This window comes from Apteryx mantelli, chromosome 4 (assembly GCF_036417845.1).
Source record: "Apteryx mantelli isolate bAptMan1 chromosome 4, bAptMan1.hap1, whole genome shotgun sequence".
Classification (NCBI taxonomy): Eukaryota; Metazoa; Chordata; class Aves; order Apterygiformes; family Apterygidae; genus Apteryx; species Apteryx mantelli.
This window is the reverse complement of record NC_089981.1, coordinates 45,591,447-45,604,165: the sequence shown is the minus strand read 5'-3', so window position 1 is coordinate 45,604,165 and position 12,719 is coordinate 45,591,447. Positions and strand designations below refer to the sequence as shown.

Genomic DNA, 12,719 nt, shown 5'->3' with positions numbered 1-12,719 from the left:
CAAAGACTTGGAAGAATTTCTTAGTATAGTTAATAGACCACAGATTGGGTTATTTCCAGAGTATTATCTGGATTAGAACTTTAAATTTAATACAAATAAATTGCAAAATAATACTAAACGACATATGTTCTAGGTTTTGTTTATTACCTTTTTGAGAACTTTCACCAAGTCTGCATAGTCTCCTGCTTCCAATTTGGGATTTTTCACCAGCATTTCAACAGCTTCTAGAGCTTCTTTCCTCTCTTGCCACTTTTTTGCTTCCTGCAGAGCAAATCATTTACATTAACTTATAAATGCAAACAATTCTAGAAAAACATACTTCCTACAAAATCATATACTTCAAAGCTCCAATTCTATCCCAAGAAAGTCTCCCTACAGTTCAACATTAACAATTGCAATGCAATGTGAAATACAATTCTTTCCCAAGACATATCTCAGCTCCTTAAAATTACAGCTTTACTTGCTGGTAAATCAAATTTTGTGACCTTTTTACGATTACCTACATTTTGCTTACACTAGTCCGTTATTATCCATGTAGCAGGATAGCTTACGTTGCAGAATGCAAGTCAGCCTTAGAATTCATTAGCTCCACACACCATAGAATTAACTGGTAGCATAAGTTTATGCTTACTATTTTGTCATAGAAGTCTTTGGGAAGCTTGGAAAGAATTTCTACAGCTTCAAGCAACTCATATGCATCTACTTGCGGCACTGCCTCATCCCCATCATCACCTCCTGCAACCAGAAGAGAGGCAAATGTAAGCAGAGTGACTTGCATAAGTGATTTAATGCATTCCTTCACAAATCATACACCAGCGATATATTTTCCAACGGAGTTCAACGATGAAACAAATTACCTCCATCTGCATCTCCAACTGCCTGCTGCTGCTCAAACTTTGCTTTCAACTCTTGTTGGGAACGCAAGAATCTGGTCTGCTTAGGAGCAGCTGATGACAGTTTGACCCATTCTTCCTCCAGTTCTTTTAGCTGCCAAAGGGAAATGAATCACCATATCAGAAACATTTTGCACGTATTCCAGACAAGCAAACCTTCATGGAAGGCAAAGCGATTTTCCCATCTGAAAGATCCAGCAGAACGATCTTTTGGGTTCACTTTAAATATTACACTGTAATAATATTTGTCCTGCCACCAAAGAAGCGACCACATTCACTGTTCAGATGCTCACAAGTATATTCACATAACATTGAACAGTCAAGCGTATTCACATAACATAGAATGTTGTCAAGAAAAATAAGTATTAAGTACAAAGCATTTGCATAAAAACAAACTGCAGAACAATCAGAATGTTGCATGTCTTCTGTAGAGGGTTAAAATAAGAATGGCTGACATGAAGGAAATTCTTTATGTTAAAGCCATGCCATCGTCAGAGTAGCACTAAGATGAAATGAACATGTTCAGCCAAGTTCGATTAGACAGCCAAAGATTAGTTGTAAAAAACAAAAAACAAAACAGAACACCACACACCCACACTCCCCACCATGCAACTTTGTGATTTTTTTTTTTTAAATAACATGAATAAAATTACTCTTTTATACCTGAACTCAATTAATTCAAGTGGGTGGGAGAGAGGGTAAAGTTGCATAAATAATTTATGAATTTTTAAAATAATGGAAGTTTTTTCTCCAATAACAGTTATCTATCATAATGTAAAGCCACTTCCTGAACTGAAACAATCATATCCTGAGCACTAGCAGAACAAATTTGAAGGGCTGTGAAAAAAAGATAATGTAAGAAAAAAATAGAAAAGGAAAACGATGGATCCAAGTACTTTCACTGCAGGGGTCTTTTATAATGGTAACTGTTTGTCCTGGGGTTATATCTTCAAGCAATGCCATTCCACATCTCCAAATTCACCTCTTCAGTTCTAGTATGATGCTTCTTTTCTCCCCCTCTCCCTAAACTTCATACATAATCAGAGCAACAAAATGTTGTCATGATTTCTCTACAAATAACAAAGAGGGATCAACATTTTAAGTAAATGTTACAGAAGCTAAAAATAATGCCATTGTTAATGAAAAAAATCTAACTTTAACAAGGCCAAATACCACCCACACAGGATTGGCAAGGGTGATTGGGGGTACACATAGAAGTCCTCTCTCGAATGCCTGGATACAAACTTCCTTCTGCCTACCTGAACAGAATTTATGTTCTGTAATGGAGGTCTCAGAGCATCCCTTATCCAACGGTAGATCTCCACAGCAAGGAGTTTGGCTTCATCTCGAACAGCCTTTTCCCGAGATTCAAAAAGTTTTGGCAATACTTTAATGATTGGCTTCAGTGAGATTATTTTTGAACCAAATTCACTGAAAGTTAGAAACATGGAATAGCATCAGTGCCTAAATAGGAAACAGAGTGAACCACCAAAAGCTAATTTAATTTAAACACAGTCTATGAAATACACCCATTACACATAAAGGATTCTCTCATACACTCAAATTAGTACTACCTCCATTATTTTGTGAAACTACTCATAGTTGTTGCATGATTTTAAAGAATATCTGACCTATAACAATTATCCTCCACATCCAGCATGAAACAACAAAAATCAGTCCTCTGAAATTATTTCAGAGCACCTAATGAAATCTGATCCAACTTGCTGGCTGAAACTGTTCCCTTGCAGGAAGGGGGTGGAGAATGTCCTTAGACTGAAATTTGTATGTCTTTTTTGTTTTTTGTTTTTTTTTAATCAGAATAGAATCTCCTTTCTCTATCCTTGGAGGCAAACTGCAGTAAAAGCATTAGTCATTTTGCCACTTGTTGGACCAGATAATTATAGTGAGCCTGGGTCATCTTCACAGATAATACACATGTTGAAATATCTGCTGCTGAAAGGACACACAAAAGAAACTCCCCAGGGCAATTACCCTTCCCCACCAGCAGATTCCGCATGCTGTTGAATCTAATATATTAAACTTCATTTTTCAACCACTGTTGAATGAGAACACAAAAGCATTCTTTTCATACTCACAGTAAAATTTCATTAGCTGCTACGGTATTTACTGCATCATATCTACATCATCTCAGAAGCCATGAAATATTTTTTTGATTCAGAACTATTTCTCTTCCTTGAGAACTTTAACTGACCTTTCTGACTCGCACTTTTTTCATGCTTCCCTCCAATCAAATACTTCATGAAAGAGCTAGTAAAAAATGACTGCTCAAAAACTAAATGTCTAACTTTCTAAAAGTTTTACTGCCAAGGCCACTTTATGAGAAGCATTAAGTATTCAAAACCTGCAGAAGAGGCTCCATTCTTGGAGTTAACACAACTTAAATGCAGAATATGAATGCATGTATGGCCTAAGATTATTATGCCCTTTTTTGAAAGGTATATTAGGAAAAAATGTTTAAGCAACATCAGGCTTCATCAAATTATCTTATTCTTACATAATTCATATAATAACACACACACAAAAAAGGAAACTTTAATAGAAGATAAAGAACATCTGAAGCTAAACTAGTTACACACTGAAGCTATCAACCTAGCTACAACACAGATAAATCTTGCTGTCAATGTAGATAAAGTCAGTCAATGTACATGACAAATCTCAGTAGCAACACAACTCAAAAGCTGAAATTCAAGGTTAACTCCACAGGTCCTCATGAAAAAAATTGATCTTGTCATCTCAAATATAATAAAACACTGTACACAAAAATAGGCAGAGAGAACTATTTTTTAGATGCAGTTAGCTGAAAGATATTGAGGAAGACTATACAGGTTTCTAATTACATTTATTATCAAAAGGTCATTTGATTTGATAAGGCAATTTAAAATAGCTAAAATATTATTCTTAAATGCAGGACAGTAGTTTCACTTAATAGTAGCACAGGCCCTGTGCTAAGCCTGATTTTTTTTATTTTGATTTTCGTTACTGGAGTCTGAAACAACTAGTTAACAAGGACCATCAAAACACATGCTTCTCCCAACTCACTAAAAATTATCTAGTGTAAGAATTTTCTCCACCTATCATTATGCATAGAGTTTTCACAGGAACTAATTTTTTCCAGGAAAAAGATATTCTGGCCTTTAGTACCAAAATTATTTTTTCTAGTATTTTTCATTCAACCTCCAAAGGCAGCAAACAAACACGAAGTGGGACAAAAAAAAGAATCTCCAATTCTAACCTTGCAATGCACTTCCAATTTTAATTAGATTTGATTTTTAGAGAGCATTATCAGCTCTTTTTTGCCAAGGAAACTTTATATAGACAATGGAAAGTGACACTGTTAGTTCTGACTTAAAATAAACTTATTGTGCAATGAGCTTTTATTTATGCACATGATGTAGCCAATTGAAGAAGCTCATATCCATAAGGATAAGTGTGAGTAACACTAGGTTTTTAAAATTAGGACTACAGGTTTTAGTTTTACAAGTTGATTTCAGCTGTTGAAAAGAGAAGCTCTACAATCTAAAATAGATGTGTTAACTCTGCCCTTCACCTTTAGAGGTCTATTTTTGTTAAAAATGGAAGTTTGGCAAAAAGTTGTGAACAACAAAAGTGATCCAGATAAGCCTTATAACAAAGGCACCCCCCCACATCAACAAATCCCATGATATCTCTCACAACTGCTGTTGCCATAAAATATCAGTTCAGTAAAGACAAACGCTATTCAATGATGACAAGAGCCCACTGAAAAGGTTTAAGCAACAGATCAGATTGTGTAGTGCTAGGGTTAGGGAAGGGGAGGTGGAATCTAAAAGCTTACCTTAGTGCTTTCCTCAATGTTTCTATACATGCAACTATGATTTTGGGGTTTTTGTTGTCCAGACCCTTTAGCAACTCTTCTTGCACTGCCTCCCCTTTCTCAATTTCTATATACATTAAACATATATCTAGACCCAGCTCTTTTGCTCTGGCTTTTGGCTGATTGAACACTTTATTTACAACTCCAGAAGCTACTTCTCCTGTTGTCCTGAAAAAATGAGAGAGAGTTACTTTTGGCACAGTTAACTAAATTACACGTCCTACTCCATTATCCACCGAGAAAAGCATATACAAGACCTGAAACATGGATGAAAACGTGGTATGGCCTCACCTAATAGGGACCAAATTCTTTCTAGGTTACCCTCAAAAGTAATAATATATTCTAAGGGGTGACTCCAACCTCTAGTTGGAAGAGTCAAGAGCTCAAAAGAGTTCCTCCAAACTGAGTGCTATTTAGCGTGTTTCTAATATTGGACCACACCATACAGTGACTACAAGACATCTTCTCAAAGAATATTAACTAATATACATTTCTTGGTCCACAAGTAAATGCCATTTCCTGAGACTGCATACATTAGTTAAGTAACATAGGCACATAATCTTGGCACAGTTTTATATCTATTTCAAAACTTCCAATCAACTAAATCATTTACCTCATCCTTAAATCAAGGAGTTTGACATGGCTGTCAGACTTTTAAACTAAGTTTTGGATTATTTTTTTTATTTTATTTTTTTAATATCGCATTTATTCATTGTATCAGGTCACTTAAACTAGGTGGCCCTAAGCACTGATCCGGTCCATTAGACATTTTTATTTCACCCTCAGAAGTATGGGCTATTTCATAGGCTAGAAGACAGCGAAATATTAACAAACATTCTGGGAAGAGAAGAAACTAGCAGCTATGCAGATTCAGACTGGTTAAGTTGGATGCAACACCACACACACACAAGAACTATTACATTTCATTTCAAGGGAGATATTTATATCTGATCTATACATTCACCCAGGAAGAAAAAGGGTCCCTCTACACACAGACTTTTTCAGTCAAACGAGAATTGGGATTTCCAGTTCAGACCATCTGTCCCATCAACTTACTGCTTCACTTGCTCTTCCCATTTCAGAAATCTTTACTGCTGACTGGAATAGTTTCTTTGAACCTTGTTAACGTATGGCATTACATAAACAGTTTCTGACAAATTAAGATGTACAAGGAGACCATCTACAGGGAAAACCTAACACTCAACAAATTCTCTAGATGAGAAAGCAAATTCTTCTCTCAACAGTAAACACCAGAACTGTCAGGGACCACCGTACAATTTACCTGCAGTCTTCCTCAGAGAGGGGCATTAAACTGTTGTAACAGCATGCTAACAGCAAGGAAAGGTGACTTACTTCCCTGCTACATGAGCATTTTCAACATAAGCAAGCGCCGCTTCCAATCCTTTCAATTGAGCCACTGCATTGGAGTCTGTCACAAATTTCTTTATCAATCCAAGATACTTGGACCATTCAGGACTCTTCTCATCATCTATCTTCTGGAAGAGCTTAAGGGCTTCTTCATAGCCATTTAATCTGGCTTTCCACAACTGGAAGAAGTCAAACATGTTTAAATGGTGTCATGGTATAGTTTTAACACATCGATCTCGCAAAGTACTTCAACCTTGGTTGAAAGCATACTCCAGTAAGTCGGCATCTGCAAGATTTCTCTTCAGTGACTCCCTGAACAATGGGAAAATAGGACAAAATACTCGTTTTTCTCCTGTCAGGAATGATCTGGATAGGCAGATGCCAGACTTCCCCACTGCTCTTCGTAAGTTCCAGCAACCACTGACAAGTAGGTGTGGGCCCAACAATAGTTTCAACTACAGATGAGTAATTTCTCCACATGAATGAGTGCACTGATCTTTTAGCGCACAACTCTAAGTCATACAGATTATCATGCAACTAAGTTCTACTTAGTAACTGTTATTCAACCTCTATATTGCTGAAACAGTTTCAGACCTGTTGTACCCACGCTGTGCAACTGCCAAGATTACCTAACTTCAGTGCAATTAGCAGATGCAGGAACACCACAGCAGATAGGTACAGCAAGCCAAAGACAAGATTTCCTACCTTGTGTTCACATTTCTGGTCAATGGGCAGTTTCATCCACTCACTGTCGTCCCCCATTGTACTTCAGGTTCTCTCTATGATCACAGTAATTCCTGTGGAGATACAGACAAGTTAAAATCCAGAAAGAAAAAAAAAAGTGTGTGCTACCTGTAATATGCTTTTACCTAAAGAAGAAAGACAGTCTGTAGCAAATCTTACAGTCAAGGTGCAACTCACTCTCTCAAACTTGTAATTATATTTAGATATATACTACTAAGACTAGATCACTACTTTGTTAGCCTTGGAAGGCTACCAGAAACCACTACAGACTAAAGAGCATTGCAAATTGTAGTATTTCAGACACTAGAAGTTTCAGTCTGTGAAAGTTTGAGTAAGCCAAGATAAGGCCTGGAGAACATAGCCTCATATAAGCCCGGTGGAGAACTTACTATGATTAAAGAACTAAAAAGAAACAACTACCCACCAACACTAGAAAACTGACTCTTACTGACAAGTATTTTCAGCAACAGGTGCCATGAATCAGTGTCAAAAAATGATCAAGTGTAGTGTAAGGACAGCCATTTTAAATAAGTTTACAAACTGTGCAACTTAAATGAACACTCCTGTGAGAGGAACAAAACCTATTTATGCCAGCCACCCCATTTATGCCCTAATTCTGACACAGCCAGCATTAGCAACTGTCAACATGAGATCAATTTCTTACTGTACCTAAAGCTACAAATCCTTACCCACTGAAGTTTGTAGGAGTTTGTTTGTTTTTAATACAATAGGAATATTGACCTATGAGAGAGGAGAACTCAGGCTCAATGCTCATCTTGGACATATTGTACAACTAATCCGACTGTTCAGAGAATAACCAGAGAATAAGCCTGATGAAGAAGAGATCAGCACAGTGAAAATAGCAGCAGCAGAAATGAGAGGGCTCCCAACACTTACACAAACAAATGAAATCAATCCATAGAAGGAACAACACAGTCTAGCATACCAGCTAGAATGCATAGACAAAGACAAGCAAGACAAGACTAAAAAAACTGGCTGGCATATACAAAAGTTTGTCATTAAAAGGTAAATACATACACAGTACTAGCAGAATATTCCTAATATAAATTCAACTTACGTCAGCAAAGCTGCAGACTTTAACCTGCAAAGTATCTCACCTAACATAAAGTTGTTCTTCACAGAAAAATAAGCCCTAGAATTAGGAGCATAATTTCATTGGTGTAAATTCATATAAGCAAGTTCTGCAGAACCACCTCTCTCAGTCAGGTAACACTAACATACATCTAACTTAGCAGCCCAACTATACTAGCAGCAGTCTACAATAAACACAAAACCCGTCTTCCTTTCCTGGATTAGCTACCCCCCCCTTCCCCCCCCACACACACTCTAACCCCCCCCAAAACCCAGCAACATCAAATTACACTACACTTACTTAAATATTTCTTAATTTCTATAGATATTAATACTGTTCTCACTGCAATTGAACAAACTTACTAATTTGCTCAGTGTCACTAAAATGAAAGTCAACATCAGGACAGAAGTGACTATTCATATAATAAACATTCGAGTGTTACTATAATTTGTCCTTCCTGATTTGCAAACACTGATGTGGTCATTTTTCCTTGACATCAGTACACTTATGCAGTGGTACCGAGAAGTCTGCTTTTTCAGTAGAAAACCAAAGAAAAAAAAAGTTAGAGGGACAAAAATGAGGCTTAAGAATTGCAAATCATTGAGAATGCAGGCGTCATTTTCTGCTGCTTATTTTTCTGCTGTTCACTTCTTAAGCAAGGCTACCTAGAGCCAATTCAACAGAACTGTTAATTCTAGAATACAACTCTTATATTTAAATGAATAGTATAACTTATTAAAAAAAAAATCTCTGGGTTAAATAACTGGCCATGCCACTCCTTGATATCAGGAATTAACAAGAAAAGGTATTCTGCCTTAAAAGATACAATGAAAATAAATCTTAAAGTTTTGAAGTGCCATATCAAAAATAAATAGGCCAACATAGCCAGCTGAGTTACTGTATCTTTTTCCATCAAAGCCCCACCAATATGTTGCAGCTGATCCTGTTTTCAGCTGTCTAATAACTCCTCTTCTGCTTTCCTTTTCTCCTCCCAAACCTCTCACTTCTTCTGTCCCCTCCTTCAGCCTATTGGAAGAGAGGCTTCAAAAATCAAATACTGTATTTCAGCAGCCTCCCATTTCAAATTCAATGCACTTTGTGTGTTGAAAAACATCACTCCCACAGTAAACATGGAGGTGGGGGTAAAACTGTATCTAGCCCTACAGTTGCAAAAGTAGCTTTTCCAGAAGCAAAAATGTATTCATATGAAAGATTTCTTTTCAAATAGCTCTTCTCATCAAGAATGCAAAGAACACCCTTATATAAGTGTAGTTACAGCAACAGACTTGCCCTTTTATTGATAAAGTTAGTTCAGCAGCCGAGCAACATAAGGAAAGATGCAGCTTTGCCAGTATAAGCAGTGTTTGCACTAGGAATACTTTCAACTTAACATACCAATATAGAAACAATGAGGGCACTTCACTAGTGTGGATAAAGATCAATAGAAAGTCTTCTCTTCACAAACTCTCACATACTTTTTAAAACAGAGCGCATTTAACAGGAAATTAGTTTTATGAATCTTGCTCAGAAACTTGGGGGCAACATTCAAGCCATCACTTGCCTATATCATTTGGTTGAGGAAAGCATAAGGAACCAACACAAGGATGAGAGTTATTCAAAGTTTGACTCCTGGCTTGTACACCTTAGTGATGCATTATAGAATTTAGGAGAAAAGAACCTAAGAAAAAGTTGTTGATAGTGGGATTTCCCCTCCAGTATCATGATGTTGGCAAGGTTATTCATGTTTTCTCACTCATTCTTTTCAGTCTGTCAGTTTCCCTACTATTTTTAATCATAACATCTACAATTGTTACTTCAATTATAAAATAGCTGAAGCTGCCTTCCATACAAAATCTAGCATCTAAAAATAGCGGTAAAACTGTATGCCCTCCCCAATAACCTACAAATCCCTTTAGAACTGACAGTTTATCAGAAAGTAATATGTGGACCATAGATGGAAAGCTCCCTTTTAAATATCACTTCTTTTTAGTTTCATCACTGCTCATGCCTGTCCTAATCCCCAAACCTTTTATTTTGATAAAGGCAAGATGCAGACAGCACAAGATTTGTTTCCCCCTTCAGTTAAGTCATTTAAAGGGTTCTGTATGCATCTCAACTTACAGAACCTTCGGGGAATATTCCAAATTTGACGCAAGTCTTTTGTTTGTTTGTTTACTTCTTCATAAAGACTCATAAATCTCAGGCCATTACTTTTCAACATGCAATAGCAGGTAACCTCTGCATATAATAATGCAGCTAAATTGTCTTATTACTTGTGAATTTGCAGCAGTGAAGTGTTTGACCTACATAGTTTTCCTATTATTATCACAACTAGCTTTACAAACACAAAAAACAGATTTAAAAATCTTTCGGTAACAACATTCATTTTGGCAGCATCCAGAAAACAAGACCTCTGAATTGACTAAGTGACCAAAATAAGCTTTGTGAGAGAAGTTTGTTATTAGCGTGGTCAATAAAACATTTACAACTGCAAGTCAGCTGAGCAAACTGTACTGAAGATGAACAGCAACTCCTCCCTGACAGTCCGTGGCAGGACAAGCTCTTATGTTATGGAGCAGTGAGAAAACACGGACCATCAAGGAAAGAACAGGATGTCTTTGGAAGGGAGACTGAACATAAAAGCAGCAAGAGCAGAAAATATTTACAAGGCAGTAATGCAAGAAATTCAACAAATATAAAACAAATGCAAGAAATTCAACAAATATAAAAGTAAAAATTCCCACTGAATATAATTAAGCTTCGGAAAAATTCATCAACACATTAAGATATAAAGGGAAAGTGACTTATTACATGAAAATTTGGATTAACGATGCACTGCTCTAAACAGTTGCTACTCAGCCTCTCAGTGAATACTTATTTTCTCTGCTACAGTTTTTGAGGGCTGAATAGCATTAGCTTTACAGTTTCATACAACTGGGTACTGCTACAGAAAATCCTCTTACAAAATCCTCAGATGTAAACATACTGTTTTGAAACACACATTTATTACCTATTCACTACATTTTATAGTGAAGTTTCAGCTTTCAGACCAATTTTTTCATAAAAAGCACAGTGGCAAAATAAGAAACCATACAAAACTGGATGGTTATTGATAATCATTGTTCACTTCTCCCTCCTCACTTCCATACAGTGAACATCACTGCTGCACAAAACAGGCATCATCCTAAAGAAAGCTTCTCTTCAAATTTACTCCAAACATTAAGTTCTGAGAAAGCAAGACAGGCCATTTTTTAAATTCTGAAGACATATTTGAAATGTTACTGAACAGTACGGGCACATACCTGGCCAGTGTAAAGCTGCCTTAAATATTTCAGCTAAGACTACACCTATCATAGTTCTCTGACAGTTCTGACAGTGCAGACCAGTTTTCCTAGTAGAAAGAGTATCTGTTTAATGGCAGTCTTGAGTCATATTTGCTCTTTGGCTCTAAGAACATGAAGTTTTACTTTCTTAAAAGTTTAGCACAGCATGCTTTCAGTATTTTCCAGATAACCCTTCTAGTTTCAATTAGATACAACATAAAATAGCTAAGAAAAGCTGGTGAAAAACTCAAGTAATCATAACATAGCTAAATTTTTATTGGTAGCAACACCCTGAATATACTAAGTATTTTGAAGAGCATGCAAATCTAACAACTGTAGCTTAATCAGTCCAGTGAAATAATGCTCAAAACCATTAGGTTGCTTTACCAAATTCCACATTGTCAAAAAGAAAACTGAAGTCCAGCTACCAATCCTGAACTACAGACACCTACAAAAGTAGCAAAGAGTAAGAAGAACTTTCAGTCAGTAATAAACATGTTTATATGAAATGCTGGCAGGCCACAAATATGTTTTCCAGCTTCAGTCCACAGATCTTTTGATGATGAGCAAGAGAACAAAAGGTTAAAAACAATAATAAAAAAGGGCAAACAGAAGGTTGTTTGCTGCTCTGAAGAGCAATAAAAACTTTTTAGAATTTTAAAGCCTGTATTTTTCAATAAAAAGATGTGAGATACACATGCTCTTGATGAAAGGAAAGCAGGACCTCAGAATAATGAAAAGGAAACAGGAGAAATGCATGCTAAAAAAAAAATTGTTCTGCAGGCAGTGGAGTAGACTGCAGAATAGTTCCTCTCAGCTTAAGCAGCAATGAAATGGCATATGAGAATAAACAGCATTAAATTCTTTCTTGCCTGCTGCAACTCATTTGTTCAAACCTAACTCAGTGACATCTTAACAACGCAGAAATGGCAAGTTATTGGTAAGGGAGACAGATATTTAATTCTTCTGGATATGTTTCAATAACACAGCCCCTGAAAATAACTCAGGCATACCTGGAGAAGAGCAGCCTCAAAGTGAAAGACAACAAAAAATAAATTGACCTTCTGCTACAGCGAAGAGAGCAAAAATGACTTCTTATTGCATGGATAAACCTGGAATGAAGCCATTCCTACAGAGCAGAGAGGGACAAGAGGGAAAAGGGCAACACATGGGCAAGTTCCTAAGTGCTAAGGTAATGCTAAGGGTGGACAGCAAGGGCAGGACAGTGTGGACAGTGGGGCAGTAAACACCCCCACCCCTCGAAGGGTTTACAAAGCTCGGGCACAGAAAAGCTCAAACGCTGTTCTTTGAAAGGACTGCCTGAACTGCCGATGAAGGAAAGCTCACATGGAGACATCCCACCCTCACGAGCGACCACTAGTCCCCTCCTTCTCAAATGGAAACACCCTCCAACAGCAGCGAAC

General features: G+C 36.9%; 1 protein-coding gene across 1 annotated transcript in view; it reads right to left on the bottom strand.

Moving 5' to 3' along the window:
* CKAP5 (cytoskeleton associated protein 5) overlaps nt 1-12,719 on the bottom strand; it is a 54,433-nt gene that overhangs the window by 37,225 nt on the left and 4,489 nt on the right. Inside the window, exons 2-8 of the mRNA XM_067296386.1 lie at nt 6,841-6,932; nt 6,121-6,314; nt 4,729-4,935; nt 2,153-2,324; nt 858-987; nt 632-735; nt 148-261 (exon numbers count right to left, since the gene is read on the bottom strand). Coding sequence (XP_067152487.1) covers nt 148-261; nt 632-735; nt 858-987; nt 2,153-2,324; nt 4,729-4,935; nt 6,121-6,314; nt 6,841-6,897 — 978 coding nt within the window. The 5' untranslated portion in view covers nt 6,898-6,932. The remainder of the gene's footprint in view (nt 1-147; nt 262-631; nt 736-857; nt 988-2,152; nt 2,325-4,728; nt 4,936-6,120; nt 6,315-6,840; nt 6,933-12,719) is intronic.